Source organism: Mercenaria mercenaria, chromosome 16 (assembly GCF_021730395.1).
Source record: "Mercenaria mercenaria strain notata chromosome 16, MADL_Memer_1, whole genome shotgun sequence".
Taxonomy (NCBI): domain Eukaryota; kingdom Metazoa; phylum Mollusca; class Bivalvia; order Venerida; family Veneridae; genus Mercenaria; species Mercenaria mercenaria.
This window is the reverse complement of record NC_069376.1, coordinates 14008111-14030064: the sequence shown is the minus strand read 5'-3', so window position 1 is coordinate 14030064 and position 21954 is coordinate 14008111. Positions and strand designations below refer to the sequence as shown.

At 33.5% G+C, this 21954-nt stretch overlaps 2 protein-coding genes across 2 annotated transcripts in view; one reads left to right on the top strand and one right to left on the bottom strand.

The window, feature by feature from the left end:
- Window positions 1-527: 527 nt before the first annotated feature.
- LOC123539808 (EF-hand domain-containing protein 1-like) lies at window positions 528-17535 on the bottom strand. The gene is made up of 11 exons (XM_045324585.2): window positions 17378-17535; window positions 15256-15477; window positions 14828-14978; window positions 13600-13736; window positions 12196-12423; window positions 10307-10648; window positions 8360-8500; window positions 6180-6474; window positions 3061-3151; window positions 1961-2153; window positions 528-1229 (listed from the first exon to the last, which is right to left on the bottom strand). The coding sequence occupies exons 1-11, from the start codon at window positions 17423-17425 to the stop codon at window positions 1152-1154; spliced, it is 1926 nt and encodes a 641-aa protein (XP_045180520.1). The 5' UTR covers window positions 17426-17535; the 3' UTR covers window positions 528-1151.
- A 4-nt stretch (window positions 17536-17539) lies between these two features.
- LOC123539809 (gamma-2-syntrophin-like) overlaps window positions 17540-21954 on the top strand; it is a 42352-nt gene continuing 37937 nt past the window's right edge. Inside the window, exon 1 of the mRNA XM_045324589.2 lies at window positions 17540-17695. Within this exon, the coding sequence (XP_045180524.2) occupies window positions 17678-17695 (18 nt within the window). The 5' untranslated portion in view covers window positions 17540-17677. The remainder of the gene's footprint in view (window positions 17696-21954) is intronic.

Below are 21954 nucleotides of genomic sequence, written 5' to 3'. Positions count from 1 at the left end.
CCCGAACACACACACACACATCCTTTAGCTTGACAGGTTGTTGTATGTTAACTCTGTAAGTAAAAAATACATTTAACCCAACAAAGAGTTATCTAACTTGATTGTTGTTCTTTTTTTATATATGGATAAGGAGTTGGAAACAAATGGGTGTAGATTCAACCCAATAGAGAGACTGAAATACAACTTGATAATCTGTTGCAGGAAAAAAATCAACAGTAAGGCATCTGTATATAATTATCTAGGACTAATGAAATATTCAGTCCTTTCTAACTGATCAGTAATGTAAACAACCAAGGACATAATTTGTTTCCGAAATTGAATCTAGTATTAAGTATGTTTAGCCCTTAACCCGCTAAACTTCTAAAATGGACTGGTCTATCCTTCAATCTGGACAGTACCATTTATAATATAAAGGGGTGTTCAATGAAAATTTACTGACTGAAAAATGATCAGTGCAGACCATGATCAGAAAACAGCTTCACTCTCATTCAACCTTATTATGCTTTCAAAATCAACAAAATATAAAAAAATTTTTACATTTTTATTATCACAGAATCTTTTAATATGCTTTAAATAAATCATACACAGTGATAAGAATGCATATTTCTTTTACATATAAAACATTAAAAATTTCTTAAACAATAAAATGTAGAAAGATCATGTTTAGCACAAATGGTTTGTGCATATGTTCAATAAGTAGGAAAAATGAATTTTTCATACTGAAATTTTCTTAAATTTTTCTTTGATGCTAAACTATCAAAGAAGCATTTTTTTTTCAAACATGTAAAAACAACATTTCGAAATGCATTCTTAGTATAACTATCAACAGTCTTTCTAGAAAACATATCTGCAACATAGATTTCATCTAAAAAATATAGCAACATGTATACTTAACAATTAAATTTAACCCTTTTCTGCGAATGTATAGTAACAGAAGTATTAAATGACATACAGTCATGTATGCTTCAAAATATATTTCAATTATATTGTCATTTTCTCATGATTTGGTCAAATGTGTAATGACTTTCAAAATAAAATACAGCTTTGGACAAATTTTATTTTTCACTTAATTTTGTTGAACCACAATAATCCATATATTTCAATGTCAACTGTATAAATTCATTTTTTTAATGTCTATGAAGGGAGTTAACTCATGAACTTTCCACAAATCTCCGGAAATCTTCCAGACTTATCTTTCCTTCTGGACTTTCTGTACACTGACCAACAAGCTGAAAAATAAAATGGAAAACAAAATATTAAAATTAAATCCAATGACATTTATATCCAGAATGTGGAAAAGACATAACACCTATATGCTGAATATTATATATCTCTATCCCAAATAGAGAAATCATTTATCCAAAATACAGAAAATCTGTATTCAGTTTACAGAAAAAACTTTAATATCAAAACTATAGAAAAGCTTCATTTAGCATACAAATAAACTTTATCCAGAAAATGCAAAAGCTTCAAATCCAGAATACATAAAAGTTTTATCCAGAACACCAATAAACTTGTTTATCCAGACTACATAAAGATCGATCCATAATACAGAAAATTTTATCTATAATGCTACAACTAGAATATAAATATAAACATTATCAAGAAAAAATTACTGAATACATATAAACTTTATCAAGAATTATTATACAAAAAAGATTTACCAAGAATACGGAAAGATTTTACCAAAATACAAATAAACTTTATTCAGGATACAGAAAGATTTATCCAGCATACAGATATGTTGAAGCAAAAATACAAATAAAATTTAACCAGAATACAGATATGTTAAATCATCTATACAGAATACAAATAAAATTTATCCCGAATACAGAAGACTTTATCCTGAATACAGAAGAGTTTTATCCAGTATACAAAAGAGCTTTATTCAGAATAAAGAAAGATTTATCCAGAAAACAGAAATAATTCATTCAAAATAAAAAAAGTGTACAAAACTTACAGCATTAACAACATCATCGTCAGCTGGCAGTTGTAATCTACGTAATAAATCTCTCATATTTAGGGCGTCAATGTACCCGGTTCTGTCTGTATTGTAACGTAAGAACATCTCATCCACACGTGTTTTATCAGTAATTGCAATCTTCTTCAGCTGGGCTCGAACCTGCTGCACTAACGTGTTCAAATCACCATCTCTGCAGAAAATAAATAAAACGATGTTTTTAATATTCTTGCCTACTAGAAGGAAAAGTATACATATGTCTGAGCATACGCCATAAATAGATATTCCTGTCTTCCGCTTGGGAAAAACCTTGTCTGAAATAGCATTCGCTTAGGTGACGTCACATAGTACTGGCACTATTATGACGTCACAAACGTATAAATTAAGTTAGCTAGGAAATACCCAAATTTAGTTGTCTCCATGGTATATTTTGAACATGATAGAAAAATGATCTGACATGTCTACCTATGTAAGACAGACGTTTCCCAACATTCGTGACTGAGTTTGGATTAAAAAAACCTTGCTAACGCTCAGATTTTCATTCCACACTGTCCCTCAACTAGGGAAAGAACCCATCTTACACAGGCAGACATGTAAGATACTTATAATCTTGCACATATATGCTTTCTATTTTACATCTTACCTCTAACCTACCCTACCATTAGTTATGAATGCTAACTCAGAAATTCCAGTGTCAACATTTTAAGTGTTACCGTGGAAAATCTGCCATTACACATCTAGAATTACAAACGTCTCTATGTTTTTCAACCTTTGAATAAATTTATTTTTGCTGTTCGTGCAAAATGATCGACAGAATAGGATTAGCAAATGCATGAACTATGCTAGCAATTCATGTTAAATTTGCAGATCCTTAATTCTGTCTTTCATTTTGAATGAACTACGTTCACCAGACAGAATAATCCGCAATGTCATCTATGTAATGTTCTCCCTGCCAATACGCAGAGGTCATCAAAACAGTGGTCCGTTATCGCTAAGCATCACTGATGTATCTTTTAAGCATTGCCTTTTGTTGTTCATTAATTACGTTAAAAAATTTCAAAGGAAAAGAATAGGGTGAATTTAAATATGGTAAAACTCACGTTCTCTTGACTTTCATAGGAGCACCTTTCACTGTTTCTTTCATGATGGACCCCTCTGCTAACCTCTGTCTCAATGACTGTACTGTGCTTTCTGTAATACACAATAGTGACATGTTCAATCTTTACAATGTAAGTAATGACAGTTTACACTCAAATATACTTTCCTCAAAATTCCACTTCACAGTGCGCACAGTATGTGTGTGTGTGTGTGATGTTAAACTTCCTTGCCCAAAACTCAGTCAGTCAGTCAGTCAGTCTGAGGTTATAAAATGTGTGTTTGGAGACCAGTCCACAAATGATTCTTGCCTTACTACTGGTCAATTTCAAATTTATGATGAGAAATAACAAATCAGATGTTTGAGTATTAAGACTGGTTTAAAAAGTAAGTTCAATAAACTTGTGACCAGTATCCTCTTTAGATCTCCCGCTCATTGTACTTTCCACTGGACAAATTTGCTTACAAATATTTGAGCTGCACCATGGAAAAACCAATATAGTGCATTTGCGACCAGCATGGATCCAGACCAGCATGCACATCCACACAGTCTGGTCATGATGCATGCTGTTCTCTTTCAATGCCTACTGCAATTAGAGATAATCTCACCATTTAGCGAACTGCACGTATCCTGACTAGACTGTGCGGATGTTATAACTATGTTGGTTTTCTCATAGCGTGACTCATACATGCTATGCATACATGATAAACAAAAGCAGAAAATAATCAAGAAGCCAACATTCTGTTTAAATAATGTTCTGCAAAATCCAGGTTTCAGCCAAAATAACAATATACATTTCAGCGTGACATGTAATTGTGGAAATGAAATGTGCAGGACCTTTTGTTTGCTAGCTAGAATATTATTCCACCAAACTGATTCAACAGCCATCACATCCGTGAAAATGAATGACAGAATAGCAATGATATCATAATTAGTTTCCAAATATAAAAGCAATAATTTCTCCAATAAGGCAGCCCTTGAAAAGTTGTATTTAACTGTTCCAATAGCAAAACTTAGTATGGAAGCATGGAATCTTATTTGAAAACAAAAAAAATAGGTTTGAAGTGAATAAAGCATATTTTGGAGATAAGTCTTGGAACTCTAGGATCTGATTGGCAGAACTAAATCTTGAAATTGACCAATGGCAAGATTTCTTTTAAAGACTTTTTGGTTGAAAAACTATGTACTTTAATATGCAGCTTGGAAAAAATAGGAGCCATGCCAAGAGAAAACCAACATGGTGGCTTTGCGACCAGCTTGGATCCAGTCAAGCCTGCGCATCTATGTAGTATGGTCAGGATCCATGCTGTTCTCTAATGGTTTCTCTAACTGCAATAGGCTTTGAAGCGAACAGCATGGATCCTGACCAGACTGCACAGATGAGCAGGCTGGTTTGGATCCATGCTGGTCGCAAATGCACTATGTTGGATTTCTCATGGTGCGGCTCAATTATATATCCAAAGCGATGACATGTCACTGAATAATATCACTGGAAATCAGACGTGAAAGAATTTATCACTTGGGCACGTAATATAATAATACCAATCAGAACATCAAACAAGAGGATTATGATGGTCCTGAATCGCTCACCTGCCCCCACATGAACTGAGTATGACGTCGTTTTTTTTCTATTACTGACATAGTGACCTAGTTTTTGAGCTCATGTGACCTACTTCTGAACTTGACCTAGATATCATCAAGATAAAAATTCTGACCAATTTTCATGAAGATCCATTGAAAATATGGCCTCTAGAGAAGTCAAAAGGTCTTTCTATGTTGAGACCTAGTGACCTAGTTTTTGACCGCAGTTGACCCAGTTTCAAACTTGACCTAGATATCATCAAGATTAACATTCAGACCAACTTTCATACAGATCCCATGAAAACTATGGTGCCTAGAGTGGTCACAAGGTTTTTCTATTATTTGACCTACTGACGTAGTTTTTGATTGCATGTGACCCAGTTTCAAACTTGACCTAGATATTATCAAGATGAACATTCTGGCTAATTTTCATGCAGATCCCATGAAAATATGGCCTCTACAGAGGTTACAGAGGTCACAAGGTTTTTCTATTATCTGACTTACTGACCTAGTTTTTAAACGCACATGACCCAGTTTCAAACTTGACCTACATGTCATTAAGATGAACATTCTGACCAATTTTCATACAGATCCCATGAAAAATATGACCTCTAGGGAGGTCACAAGATTTTTCTATTATTTAGACCTACTGACCTAGTTTTGGACCGCAGTTGACCCAATTTCAAATTTGTCCTAGATATCTTCAAGATGAACATTCTGACCAATTTTCATGCAGATCCCATGAAAAATATGGCCTCTACAGAGGTCACAAGGTTTTTCTATTATTTGACCTACTGACCTAGTTTTGGACCAGACGTAACCCAGTTTCAAACTTGACCTAGATATTATCAAGATGAACATTCTGACCAATTTTCCTGCAGATCCCATGAAAAATATGACCTCCAGAGAGGTCACAAGGTTTTTCTTTTATTTGACCTACTGACCTAGTTTTTGATGTCACGTGACCCAGTTTCAAACTTTACCTAGATATCATCAAGGTGAACATTCAGACCAACTTTCATGAAGATCTTGTGAAAAATATGGCCTCTAGAGAGGTCACAAGGTTTTTCTATTTTTAAACCTACTGACCTAGTTTTTAACGGCACGTGACCCAGTTTCGAACCTGACCCAGATATCATCAAGGTGAACATTCTGACCAACTTTCATACAGATCCCATTAAAAATGTGACCTCTAGAGTGGTCACAAGCAAAAGTTTACGGACGAACGCACGGACGGACGATGGACGCAGTGCGATCATAAAGTGACAAGGTGAGCTAAAAATGACTAATCCATACATGTAAAATCGCTCTTTGAGATTGATTATTTTGATTCTTTAAACACACTCTACATCTTTCATGATACATTACGACCATCAAATGTAATGTTTGACACCACATTATAATACATGTATATGCAAACTGTGATTTTCTTGCAATTTACAACACACAGTTGTAGTCTTCATTATTTAACAGGAGATCAGATTGGGTCCTGTCTGAATTATATTTAACATATTAACTGTCATGTGATTATGAAAATCTTACCTGGGAATTGGCCAGCGTGATCTTCCATAAACCTCAGTACATACTCATCAGCGTTTGTGATAACAAATCTATGTCGGAAAACTTCAATCACTGCACCGATGTAGAAATCTTGTGGTCCGTAGAATACTGGCTGGTCAGGCGGGCAGTTTGGCTTGGCTACGCGGGTTCTTTCCAGGAATTTGCCTCCGATGATACCGGAGTTCCGGACTGGAGGCTCGTAAATGGTCATCATGTCGTCCGCTAGTCTGTATGAAAGGATGAATCTACGTCCTTTGTCTTCCGGTCTGACAGAGTCCTGATGAAAAATATAAACTAGGTTAAAAATCTGCAAAATTAACAATTTTCATTACACACCTTTGTCTAAAATATGATATACTGTTTACTCCTTGATTAAAACCCTCTCCATAAACAATGATTACCACTATATTTTTCTTAAGAGAAAGGTATCTTTTGGGTTAATTCAGACCATAAGTGTTAATGAAAGCACTGTGAAAGTGATATCATTGTTTAATAAATTCATTAGAAGTAGGAAAGACATATCAAAACTTTACTAAAATGCAAAACAAACAAAATCTTAAACAAGAGCTGTCCATGTGACAGTATGCATGACTTCTCCCAGTGCTTGACTCTGAATTAGAGCTTTGCCAGTTAAAACTTTATAAAATTTAACCTAACAGTCTAAGTCATAAGGGGCATAACTCAAACAGTGATATAATATATTCAAATCAGAGTTATTGGAATTGTTTCTCCTGGTCTAATATTTGATAGTAAATAAACTATATTAAGTTTCAAATCAAAAGCTTTGATAGTAACAGTGATATTTGACTTTTATCAAAATTTTAACCAAAAACTTTTAAGTTCAAAAGGGGCAAAACTCTGACAAAATTCAAATCAGAGCTAAGGGGATTCCGACTGTTTCTCCTGCTGCTGACTTGGATAGTAAATAACGTTATTTGAAGTCTTAAGTCAAAAGCTTTGATACTTACAGAAATATTTGATTTAGTTTATAAAAAATCTTTAACCAAAAAATCTAAGTTAAGAAGGGGCATAACTCTGCAAAAATTCAAATCAGAGTTAATAGGATTATCTCTCCTGGTGTAGACTTTGATAATTAAAAGCTATTTTAAGTTTCAAGTCAATAACTTTGAAAGTTATAGATATATATTTTACTTTATCATAAATTTTTTAATTAACCAACGATGCTGGGGCAAGTGTAAATAAGCATTACTTTTCTTTGAAAAGTCGAGCTAAAAATATTCCCAAAAATTATTTTTAGAGTCTCAATAAATGTCCCACTTGAAACAAGTAACGCCCTCTGGGGTATTAACAAGGGGATATACCAGTAATCTGTTTTTTTTTTTAATTTAAGCCTAGATGCATTCCAAAAGACACAACTAAATATAAATATTTCAATATCTATACTGGTGAGATGCAAGCTCAAGATCTCTAAAACTCTGGCCACCTTTTTCAAAATTTATATACCATTCTATAATACTGTGAAATCATTTTTATTCGCGTAGGGCAAATTTTCACGAATTTCGCGCTAGGACCGATGCGCAAATTTCAGACCGTGCTATTATATTTTTTTTATTTTATTTTTTCATTTCTAAAATTGAAAATGCGCGAATTAAAGCCCGCGCGAAACAGTCCTTTTTCACGTTTGCGCGAAATTTCATGCCAGCGAAATTAAATGATTTCACAGTATGCTTGTCTCTGTTAAAAACACGTTTTCCCTAGAATGATGTCACCTTAATGTACGATGACATCAATGTTTTTGTTGTGACTAAGAAAGCGCGCTTCTATATTTAATCTACTGTTTTAGATCAAAAACATTTTAGAATCGAAATAATTTATAGCAAAACCGTGTTTTTACACTATTTATACACTCAGAAGGTAATACCTATATGTCGTACAAATAATTTCTCTTTAGCTTTGCCCTCATGAAATTATTACACCAGACATATAACCGCCCATCCTGCATAAATATTGTTAAAACACTTTTGCTATAGCCTCCTAAATCATTTCTTAATTCTAACATGACTTAAGTTAACCAAGTAACTTTATAGTACTAAAGATCATTTTATGATTTTTTCTGCAATTCAGGTATACACATACACAAAAAAAAACTAAAAAAAAACAACACACACGCAGGAAGAGAAGTTATATTCCAACTCCCTTACCATGACTGCCTCAAATCTGAGAACTTTGTGGTCATTTTCCAACATTTTGATAAAATCTTTCTTAGGAGGTTGTGGTATCAGTGACAGACATGACTGTAGAGAATCTTCTAGGGAACCAAACTGGTTGAAAGGAGGAATTTCCTGAAAAATAAATTTTTTGGCATATGATCAACAGAGAAATGCTACAAATCCTAGTGTTCAAAACTGCAGTTTTAAATTAATTCATTATGTAACTCAGTGCTTAAAGAACTTTATCCAAACTTATTAAATCAACTTTAAATAAGTAACTGGTATACTATTAAACTCACATGCTCAAAACCAACTTTCTTCAAATTATCTCCCTTCATACACCAATAAACAATTCTTTTTTTTTTACCTCCCTTGACCTCATCTTCAAGATTTAAAAAAACAAGAGCTGTCCATAAGACAGCCAAGCTCGACTATTCGAAATATTGTCACAGAAGCAGGAAATTATTACCCAAAATGTTAAATATCAAAAGAGTTTTAAGTTCGAAAGGGGACATAATTTGACCAAAATGCATATCAGAGTTATGGGACTTGATGCTATCAACTAGTTTTATAACCCCAAAGAAACATGTTAAGTTTCAATTCAATATCTGCATTAGTTTTCGGATAGTAACTTGCATGTAAAACTTTAACCAGAATTTTCTAAGTCCAAAAGGGGGCATAATTTGCTCAAAATACATGTTAAGAGTTATGGAACTTGAAACAGAGAGGTTGGTTATTGACCTAGAAAAAGAATAAATAAGTTTCAAAGCTATATGCCTTTTGGTAATAGCTGTATGTACTTGCACGCAAAACTTTAACCAGGATTTCTAAGTCCAAAAGGGGGCATAATTTGCCCAAAATACATGTCAGAGTTATGGGACTTGATTCTATCAACTAGTTTTATAACCCCGAAGACACATGTGAAGTTTCAATTTAATATCTGTAGTAGTTTTGGAGATAGTAACTTGCATGTAAAACTTTAACCAGGATTTTCTAAGTCCAAAAGGGGGCATAATTTGCCCAAAATACATGTCAGAGTTATGGGACTTGACCCAGTGAGGTTGGTAATTGATCTAGAAAAAGAAAAAATAAGTTTCAAATCTATATGCCTTTTAGTAACAGCTGTATGTACTTGCACGCAAAACTTTAACCAGAATTTTCTAAGTCCAAAAGGGGGCATAATTTGGCCAAAATACATGTCAGAGTTATGGGACTTGACCCAGTGAGGTAGGTAATTGATCTAGAAAAAGAAAAAATAAGTTTCAAATCTATATACCTTTTAGTAATAGCTGTATGTACTTGCACGCAAAACTTTAACCAGAATTTTTTAAGTCCAAAAGGGGGCATAATTTGGCCAAAATAAAGGTCAGAGTTATGGGACTTGGTGCTATCAACTAGTTTTATAACCCCGAAGACACATGTGAAGTTTCAATTTAATATCTGCATTAGTTTTGGAGATAGTAACTTGTATGTAAAACTTTAACCAGAATTTTCTAAGTCCAAAAGGGGGCATAATTTGCTCAAAATACATGTTAGAGTTATGGAACTTGACCCAGTGAGGTTGGTAATTGACCTAGAAAAAGAATAAATAAGTTTCAAAGCTATATGCCTTTACATGATAGCTGTATGTACTTGCATGCAAAAACTTAACCAAGGTGTGACGCCGACGCCGACGCCAGGGTGAGTAGAATAGCTAGACTATTCTTCGAATAGTCGAGCTAAAAAACACAACAAATTTTGCAATAGTAATATAATTATGATTTAAGTCTTAAAGACTAGGTAATATCATATTATATAATATATATACACAATGATATAACCACAGATAAACACAATACTGCAGTATTTTTTTTCTTTTAATACAGTTGAGAGTTACATCTGTTTTTAGTTTTACTGTAGCTCCCGTTACCTTAGCATTATCCAAGAGACAAAACTTACCATTTTAGGCAGATCTTTCATTTTCTGTTTTACTTCTACTGACGGGAATTCTGAGATTCCGAAAGTATGGTAGTAGAAACTCTTTGTAAAGTTATCGCAATCATAGATCAAGAATCGCCTTCCATAAATCATCACCGTTTCACCAATCGTGAAATCTTTTGGTGTAAAATACTCCTTAATCTCATGGGAGGAGAGTTCCATCACGACCCCAGGGAATGATGACTCTACATTGTATCTATCTTTAGGAACTTTGTGTCTACCGATGAGAACTGGGAATGGATCTCTACCGTCATTGGCAGTGTGCACTTCACGGACCTCCAGTGTATCGTCTACCAAGAAATACTAAAAAACAGAAGAACCAAATTATAAAAAATACCGCGTTTCAAAAAAGTAAACATGTATTTACATATCTATAAGGTTATCTTTTTGTAAGACAGTTCCTTCATTTAGTAGTATTGTGCTGAGTTTTATCCACTATCGTGCTGGAAGTGATTGATTCTGCCTTTGCCACCAGAGTAGATTATGATCAGCCTGCACACTGGTGTAGTCAAGATCAAGATCAAGATCTGCCCAATTTCATTAGTCAGTATCTTCTTGATTAGCACACCTAACAGCTAATGATACTGTCCAAATTGAAAGATGGACCAGTTTATTACAGAAATTTAGCAACTTATAAGGGTAAAAAATATGGCATCATTTTCTCAGTAATGCATATATGGTCTCTTAAAAGGTACTGTGAAAACCCATTATTTATCACAAATTCTAATATGAAAAAAATCTATGCACATTTCCTACACATTAACATATTATTTGACACTGAAAGAACGTACCCTTCCACAATTATTGATCTGCTTCTTTTTTTACAAACTTTTAGAATCAAAATGATATAAATTGAGCAGGCTAGTGTTACACTTAATTCACACAAACTGTATATATTATCTATCATTAGGCTTGTAGACAACTAGGCACTACTAGGTTATTCCATGGGGTGTTTTACTTCCCCAATTTAAACACTCTTAAAACATTTGTTAATTAAGCTGGTCTACTACAATTTACCAAAAAATATGTGCCTTGAATGAGAGCTTCCCTACTATGTCTACTCGTACACATAAAATACATATATTAGAATTGAAATGATAGACAGCAGAACCATGTTTTAACATGATACAGAAACCATACAAGGTTATGATGAGGTTTTATGTTTGCCATTAGTAATTAGACGAGGATTTCCCTTTTTAAAAAGAAGTCTAAAACTGCATCTTATTTTGCATGAAAATGAATTTTTGTATGTCACAATTATTACAAAACAGTTTAAAATGTCATCGTTGCATGTAGAAAAAAAACCACAAAAGACAAAAAAATATTTCAGGTATGCATGTCTTCAAGGATGTGGATTCGTTATAGCCATGTTATCATGTAAGAATTGAAGTAATGATTATCACAAACAGTGATTTTTTTTTAGTTAAAATAAATGTTTATCATTAAAATGTGATTATTGTACATGTATAATCATGATAACATACACCAAATATTCACCTAATTGTTTTCGTGTTGTATTCCCTTGTGTAACTGTTTATACAGTAACTTGGCAGAGCCTCGTTGCCTCCAAAAACAGTTACCCTCAAGCCAGATATTCTCATCTGCACTTACTACCATTGAAAGAATCTTGTAATATAATGACTGTTTTATACCTTTTTGTGACTTCTTGTTAGTTTGATTAAATTCTGGAGAACAAATTTAAGTACACGTATAAACCATTATGTTAATATTCGTGACAGTTGAGCGCAATACTACCGTAACTCCTAAGGCAGAAGCTATATTGCAGTATTCAGCTCAGTCCTAAAAAATCTATTATGCGGAATGGTTTCCGAAGAGATGACAATACGTACATGTATTACAAACGGTCTCATTTCACCGAACATATTGTCCCTATCATCCCAAACGCAGAAGAAACGCAAAACTTTTCTGTCAAGCTCGAGGAACTGTTTCTGCTTGTCAAACGACGAAGGTGTTGTGTATGTGCGGAGTGCAGCTGCATTCTTGCGTCTCTCTATGTAAGGGTCTGTAGGTAGCTGCTCACTGGCATTCAAAATAATACCTTCACTGTCCAAGAAATCCTGAAAGGAAGATAAAGGCTATAGGTTAAAATTTTCATAAATATGCTGTATAAATCTTTAACTTACCAACTCCCTTTTGATATAAATTTTGATATGAAATACAAACCATTTAAAAAATTATCAAACACAATGTATATTTACCTGTCTATAAGATGATCTGGAGTATAAGACACGGTCCTTTGATTATTTCAAAATCTGCAGTATTTTGCAGTCTTTTATGAGTCACGCTTAAGTCAAGTTCAGATCAATGACAGTGACTCACAAATTAGACGATGCAAAACATAAGGTATGATATTTACATAGAAAAAACTGTCACGTAGTTAAGTAAATACAGTAACTGGAACAAAAAGACATTACTTAAGAAATAAGTGCACAAATAGGGCTGTTTACTTTGCATTGTATGAACATATATAATACAACAAGAATATAATCCATATAAATATTATTACAGTAAAGTCATATTCATTTCGTTGGCAGGAAATTTTGTGTGTTCAATTTTTTTCCAAAATGATAAAATTTATATTCTAACACGATCCGATTCATTTTCCTATTAAACAAAGAAGGCAGAAAACAGTGAATTATTATACAACAAATCACTGTTCTGACGTCACAATTATTACGTCATGGCGTCAAACGGCATAGCGGCGCGCTGGAAAAGAAACCGATTGAAAACGGGCAAATATTTAATGATTGTCGTAAAGGATGTGCTTAAAAATCCTTGATAACATGTTAGAATCGAAATAATATATCTCATTCAGTGATTTGCTCTTGAATAAATCATTGTTTGTCGTTCAGATGCGTATTATTATATCACTCGGGCTGCGCCCTCGTGATATAATTCCTTCGCATCTGAACTCCAAACAATGATTTATTCAACGACAAATCACTGGATGATATATATTATTTCTTAAATAATGGAACAATTGAACTCGTGGATTCTAAATTCATTAAATGATCAATTTTTTTACAATTTTCTCTAGTAGTTTTCAACTTCTTGGAGATACACAACAAACTACTTGACAACGCATCACCCGCTAATAGAAAGGATATTATCAAAGAATTTTTATCAGCGATTTAATAGAAATGAAAGACGTGTAAGTACACTTTAAATACTATACCAGTTCATAAATTTGAAGACATAAAAAGAGGAAATTGCCAACAATGATAAACACTTACAGATGTAAATTTATCCATGTTTACAATGTGGAAAACTTTCCCATAGAATGTAACATTGACACCATTGTTCAAATCTTTCCAATGCCAATGATCTCCCTGGTCATTCTTCGGCAGTCTTTGTCTCTTGATCAATTTTCCTACAATTTATACATATATAAAGTTTTATACTCTGTATTCTTAAGGCCTAAAAAAGAATTCTTTGTTTGCAGTAACATGCTAAAAAAAAAATTAGGGTACCTAGGTAGGTCAGCATTTTTTTAAATTTCTTTTTATTATGTGAGACTTTTCGGAAATCATTTTTGTGTCAAAAAATGAATACAAATAAAGAGGTTATTCCTTTGCTATAGAGCATTAGTAAGTTGATTTCTAATGTTTATACTGACCTGTCTGACCATGTGTAATAATTAATCATATTAAAAACTTAAGTTTTGCAACTTTTTGTTAAAAAGTTAAAAAAATATATTCTCCAAGGCCATAAAAACATAAAAACATTTAGAGCTGGGCCAAAAATTTAGGGTAGGTCAGGATACAGGAAATAAACAATTCTTTTTTTTATGCCTAACCTTTAATTTATAGTTTCATGTCAAAGTATATTCTGACAGTATTACACAATTGAGAAGGTGGCAATATAATAAATAAATCTAAAATATGATAAAATAAGGTTTAGTCTTAACTCAGGGCTATTATTTAGCAGCAGCTAAACATCTAAAACGGACCGGTTCATTCATTTATTATTCAAAAGGGGTGTTCAGTATCACTGAAACTTTACTGTCACTGATGCTGATCTTGGTCTGCACTGGTCGCAAAAGGTAGATTCTCACTTAGCGCCACCAAGCTAAAGGTAAAACCACTTTCAGAACCATCAATTTGGTAATTTGTGGGCCTTGGATGTTGTCTTATATGGCAGTTGACTAAATATAATAATTAACATTTTTTTCTGAGTGAAGAGGACCCTTGATGAGGACCCTAATGAAGAGCCTGACATAATTTTTATGTAAACACTGGCTTTTAATGGTGCCTCTGAAATTCCTTAATGGTATATCTTAAATAGAACAAAATGCATATATACATAATAATATATAACCCTAACCCTTTATTTAAGTATAGAGTATCCAGTTATGTTTGTACTCATTCATCATCAGTGTTCAGATGTTAATATTTCAAGCTGTAAGAAATTTCACTACAAATGATTAAAATTATGTGTGTTTAAACTTTTAGAATGCAATACCTTGTGGCATTCCACTGTTTTCTACATGGGGTTCTATAACTGCAATACTGTCATCCTCGAGGTAATAGAAAATGTCGACTGGGCGTACTCGGAAATACTCGTCTTTTGATTCATGAACGGTCTGCTTGAAGTAGGCATTAAACCGGAGCACCTACAGGTCAAAATAGAAATACTTAAAAGTTTAAGTTTAATACTCCTACCAAGACAATTACACCATTATCAAAGTAAATGATAACACGTTTTAAAGATGATTAAATTAAAATTATGCATATCACTTTTTTTTGCAGATGCACTGGTTGAAAACACATTTTAAAGTGTTCAAGGATCAAGCACTATCATTTTAACATAACAAACTTTTGAAAATGAACTTCTACTTGTAGACATATCTAAAGTTAACTCATTGCATGAATACAGTATTTTTCAAATACCTTCTTATCCCAAGCAACATGTCCAGGTACAAAATCCTCAGGGGGTGCTTCTTTAGCCTGACCATAAGTCAGTGTTGGATTAAAGTTGGCTAGTTCATTGAGCTCCTGTTCCGACAGCTGATTGTAGAGAATGGGCTCTCCTCCAATGCCGACAGTGGGGTGTGTGGGCAATGCGTATCCATTCTTGTAGTTCAGGGAATGACTTCTGTGGTATTTATTTCTCTGTTGAGAAAAATGATGACTTAAAAGCTAATATAACTTTGGTACTAAAAATACTGTCTCTACAGCATGTACATCATACAGTACTACTATACAGACTTATAAGATGAGACTATATAAAAGTTCAAATGTAATTCTTATTGATCTTTACTTTGTTTAATTTCTTAAATGTGCTACAGATTCATACTGAAATACATGGACACTCTATAAATGTAAAAAATATGGGATAAAGGGTCTGAGTTAAAACTGAGCTTATGACTTATGTTGAATTGTTAATGATCTAAAATGGCTTAATTTTAGTAACAAGGTAAAATATCACACAGCTGTGATGGTTTACAAATCTATGCATAACATGGTACCGATCTACATGACTGAAATATTAAGTGTCTCAAATAATAAATTGCATAATCTACGATCAACAGCTCACAAAGATCTTGTTTTGCGTATAACACCTCGTATAAATTATCTTAAAGATTCATTCTCGTACTTCAGCGTTAATATTTGGAATAAATTACCTGCTGAAATTAAGGAATCAAATACATTACAAACATTCAAAAATAATATCAAACGACATTTGTTCATGTTACAGTCCAGTGCTTAAGATAATTATATTATTATAGTTTTTACATATCATGATGTCAGTTATTTTATTATTATTTTGTTTTGCTGTTGTTTGTTTTTTTCTCTTTGATAGTCTTATAATTATGTGAGTATCTGTCGTATTTAATACATTGATCATTCATTTATATATATTTAAATATGATTTTGTGAAATTTATCGTAAATGGTTGTATACATGTGTATTGTTGTTGTTGTTAACTGAAGGCCATACTGAAAATAAGTTTACGTTTCATTTTCATGTTATGTACACTTTGTATGTTACCTTCATTAAATAAAGATTTTATTATTATTATTATTAGATCTATTATTATTATTATACATTGTACCAGTATGTCATGCCAATTTAAAATGAAACCTTATTAAACTGAGGTTTAGCAGTCTAAAAGCCAATATCCAATGAAAAGCCCAAAACCAAAATGCCCAATTCACTCTGAAAGCTTGATTTTCTCTGAAGCTCTGAAATGTGATTGTCTGAATATGAACCATTATCTGATCAGGGCAGGTTACTAAATCAAAAAGATTAAATTGCTATATAGCTCTTGGGACCAATCCAGCTATGATTGCTCAATTAGAAAAAAAAAAGATCTTGAAACATAATTCACTATAAAATGGAAACATGATCACACACATTCATTGATTTTTTACCATTATTTGGAAAGGGGTTAGTGCCCATAAACCAGATGTGCACCAAGAATTCGGTACACCTGAAATTTACCAGTACGCAATATCAAACAGGCTATTGTTGCAATTTATTTAAGTGATTGTAAGAAGCACATCCTGCCTTTCAAAATCCTAACAAAGTGCATACCTGTAAAGTGCATTCTAGCCAAGAATTCTACAGTATCAAATGTTAGTTCAAATACTTCACAAATTGCCACATGGTCATGCATAATTCATTTGACATTCTGTTTTGACACATTCTAAAATTGGTAAACCTTTATTTTTACTGGGACATCAGCATTGAACCTGATGTAGTAAACAGTTGAACGCACTGGCTGAGTGGGCTAAGATGCTTTGCTATGGAGGTGACCGTGGAGGTGGAGGCCAAAGTTTCATTCTTGAATCTTGGTTTCTATTTTATTTTTTGGTGGATGACAAAACAAAGTTGTGTCAAAATTTATCCAGAGTATTTCTGCTAAGTCTTTTCACAGAGGTTACTAGCTGGATTTTTTTTCTAATGACAGAGCTGCAGTTTATCATTTTATGTCAATGGCAACTGAAAACAATTCATGAAATAGTTTATTACTTCAACTTTTGGCGATTATTTTTCAGAAAGATCTTACCGTAGGATCAGAAAATGTATTTCCTGGTAGAAAAGGCAAGCCTTCCATTCTGTATTTCTGTGTTTTGTCTGTTCTGACTATTTACATGAGTTGTTTTGCTGTCAATCCACACACAGCTCCGTTGCTACTGTCGTTACTATGCAAACAACTATCTCGCGGAAATTTGCGAGACTTTAAAACCGGAAAAAGAATTTAGTGACTTCCGGCGAAAGTTTGTGTACATTTTAATTTGATATTTAGATCGGTAAATTGCAAAAAACACGGGACATTGCATCTGTTCAAGTGACAGACAATAACGGAATGGCAACTCCTAATGAGGTACCCCTTTTAAGCGTTCTTTTTCTGAAATCCTCGATGTTGAAAAATGATTCAAACTATCCAGTCGGCGAATGAGTCATCAAGTCGAAAGGACAATATTCGGATTCAAATACGATTCGGATAAATTCTTCATGCAGTATAAGTGTTGATATCCTGGCAGAAGGTCTAATACCCTGCGTTAAAACTGTACTGCCTGTTAAAACAGCTGGCTATTTACAAATAAAATTAGGCAGTGCTTGAGAACAAGAATACAAATCCCATTGTGTTAGAATAAAATTTATAGACTCTAGTTACTTAGTTTTTGCTGAATCTTGGACATTTCTACCCCAAGACATTTCAACCCCAAAATTTAATTTCTTGGACAATTCGACCCCAAAAATATTTCAACCCCAAGACATTTCGACCCCTCAGATATAGTTGTTCGTTTTCATTTTATATTTCTTACATTTTGCATATTTTAGAAAATATGAATATATAGATCTATGTAAATATTCTATTTTTAAGTGAATCATACACAAAATACATGTCAGTGAATAAACTGACCAGAAATGACGGGCCGTTAGTCCAACTAATTGTACGTGAGCCATAATATTGTGATAATGTTTGTATTGGTCAATATCTTTCCTCCACGTACAACATAGATACTACCTCCCATGTGTTGAGCCTTCTGTGTGTTATATGCGCGGCTCAACACAGATTTTTAAATCGCATTTAAACCATTAAAAATAGTGAAATTTTACAATACCTAGAAAGAATATCCATTTCTTCCTTCAATTCAATTAATATTTATATGAATAAACGGCAAAACACGAGTTTGTCACTGTTTTAAACAACACACCCTAAAGTTTACACAAATTTTACATGGCTCCTATTCATGTCACGTGATCGATAACAACTAACCGCACTGTCAGCGTGTATTGAATGTAATGGAGGACGTGTAATACAGCGAGGTAGACAAACTGAAACATACAGTCGCCATTTTTACAATAATGTCTGCAGAGACATTTTCTCTCCGTTATATTGCTCTTCAAGAGAAAAGCCAGGCTAAAATGACTTATTTTTATTGTTTCCATGTAGCTAGAGTGTCTGCGGACGAGAAAAATGATATATAATACATCTATATTTGTATAAGTTTCAGCATTTCCACAGAATGTGTCGCATATTTAGCCATTTTTCAGCGTTATGCTGTTGCACTGAAAAATTGGATAAACTGTGTTGAATTTTGTGGAAAGACTATGAAATGCTGAAGATGGTTTGTAACCTTTTTTACAACTTCAACAATATCGCTTTCAGGTATTTTTTATTTCAATCAAATCAGATAAAAACTGTCAAAGATACACAGCAATTTCTGCAAAACAATACTCCGTTATGCTATTTTTCGAAAAACAACTGTGTTAATTTAAAATAGGTGAAAAATATGTTATAAAATGCATAAAAACTATTAAACATAATTAGATATTTGCTTAAGTATGTTGTTTTCAATAATAAAGTATGGAATTGCAACCAAAAAATGATATTGCTAAAATAACATTTCTTGTACTTTAAGGGGTACTTGAATCAGAAGATTTGTAGTGTCCGCAACGCAGTAGATACAGGAAATGAAAGTGATCCAAATGACAGCGAGTTACTGATTACAAAATGCTGTTGTGATGCACATTATTTGTGCAAAATTATTTTGCTGCTATTCCAACAATAATATTTCCATATTAGATTTGCTGACTGTAGTGTCCGCAACGTTTTGTAGTGTCCGCAACACTTATTATTTTTAAGAAACCAATTTTATCAGCTCAAATTCTGTGTTTTAAATGTCCATATCGTTCTGTAAGACAACAGAATTTATAATTAAACCTAAAGTGCCAACAAAAATAAAAATGAAACAGGGCTATAACATAAAATGTGCTAAGAAGCCTTGCAGCTTTTGTCGAGAAGAATATTAAATACGTATATTAGTTTGTATTACTTAGGGTCCAAGATGAAACCATGAGTAGTGTTTTCAAACTAGTTTTATTAGTATTGACAACTGAAGATACAGTTGAACAGCATTTTAACTTGCAAAAGATTTTGTAGTGTCCGCAACATTTTGTAGTGTCCGCAACAGACCTAATATACTTAAATCTATCCTGCTTTTCTGATTTTTGACATTTTTTTTTCAATCAAATGACATGAGTATACATATTTAATACTGGCCTTTGCTGGAATATACCATAAATTCTAAGTCCTCATAAGGCAAGTTATTTGCCAAAAAAAAAAGGAACTAAACTTTATGAATATTCAAAGAAGTTATAAATAGCTCGTTACAACAAAAATGACACAAATTATTGAAGAAACTAATTTACTAATGCAGATATTGACTTGAAACTTCACATGTGTCTTCGGGGTTATAAAACTAGTTGATAGCAGCAAGTTTCATAACTCTGACCTTCATTTTGGCCAAATTATGCCCCCTTTTGGACTTAGAAAATTCTGGTTAAAGTTTTGCGTGCAAGTATATACAGCTAATACTAAAAGGCATATAGATTTGAAACTTATTTTTTCTTTTTCTAGATCAATTACCAACTTCACTGGGTCAAGTCCCATAACTCTGACATGTATTTTGAGCAAATTATGCCCCCTTTTTGACATAGAAAATTCTGGTTGAAGTTTTACATGAAAGTTACTATCTCCAAAACTAATGCAGATATTGACTTGAAACTTCACATGTGTCTTCGGGGTTATAAAACTAGTTGATAGCAGCAAGTCCCATAACTCTGACCTTCATTTTTGTCAAATTATGCCCCCTTTTAGACTTAGAAAATCCTGGTTAAAGTTTTGCGGTATCCAACCCTAGACATGTATATAATATAGGCTAACATAGAAGAAACCTTTAACTTTGTACTTGTACCATTACGTTACACATGCACACTTGAAGCGTCCACAAAAGCTCACCCTGTCAGTACGTGACAGGTGAGCTAAAAATATAATGAATTATTTTATCATATTAAAGGGAGGTAATAAATAACAAATGACATGCATGACATTTATATGGTACTAAAGAAACATTTTTTAAAATTACACACCATAACAAGAGGGTCATGATGACCCTGTATCGCTCACCTGTTAAACTTGGCTTTGGAATCATCAAGATAAACATCATGACCAAGTTTCATGAAGATGATCCATAAATGTGGTCTCTCCTTTGATTTGAGTGGGTGACCTAGTTTTTGACCCAACATGACCCAGTTTCGAACCTGGCCTAGGAATCATCAAGATAAAAACATAAAGATAGGGTCATAAATATGGCCTCTAGGGTGTTAACAAGCTTTTCCTTTGATCTAACCTTGTGATCTAGTTTTTGACTCAACATGACCCAGTTTCTAACTTGGCCTAGAGATCATCAAGATAAACATTCTGTGTAAGTCTGTATCAAACCAAAGCATAAATGAAACCACTATAATTATGGCTTAAAGGGCCAAAATAGAAAATTTTGCCCCTTTCAGGTGCGGTAACTCTAAGAACCCATGATAAAATCTAGCCGGTTTTCGAAAGGAACCAAGATCTTATTGAACAAATGTTAAAGAAGTTTTGAACGAACCAACATTATCCTCCAAGAGCACAAACAGGAGAAATTATTTTGTGTTTTAGTACTGATAAAATGTAGTCACTGAAAGCTAGACAGAACTGAAGTGTTGTCAAACTATTGACAGATGCAGATATTTATAAACTGACTTAAAGTTCTATTCTGTTAGTTTGTTACTGTTAATTTCTTGTTACAAACAAGTTAACTGTCCGTCCGTTGGTTCGTTCGTTCGTCACAACGTTAACTTTTTGCATGAAGGCACTTTACTCGCGAACCACTGCACCCAGGACCTTCAAACTTCACATGCTGATAGTACTTATTGAGTGCACCACCCTTACTGACCTTGAGGTCAAAGGTCAAGGACACAGGGGCCAACGTTAACTTTTTGCATGAAGGCACTTTACTCGCGGACCACTGCAACCAGGAACTTCACATGCTGATAGTACTTTATGAGAACACCAACCTTACTGACTTTGGGATCACCAGGTCAAAGGTCAAGGTCACAGGGGCCAACGTTAACTTTTTGCATGAAGGCACTTTACTCGAGAACCACTGCACCCAGGACCTTCAAACTTTACTTGCTGATAGTACTTAATGAGTAGACCAATCCTACAGATTTTGGGATCACCAGGTCAAAGGTCAAGGTCACAGGGGCCAACGTTACTTTTTTGCATGAAGGCACTTTACTCGAGAACCACTGCAC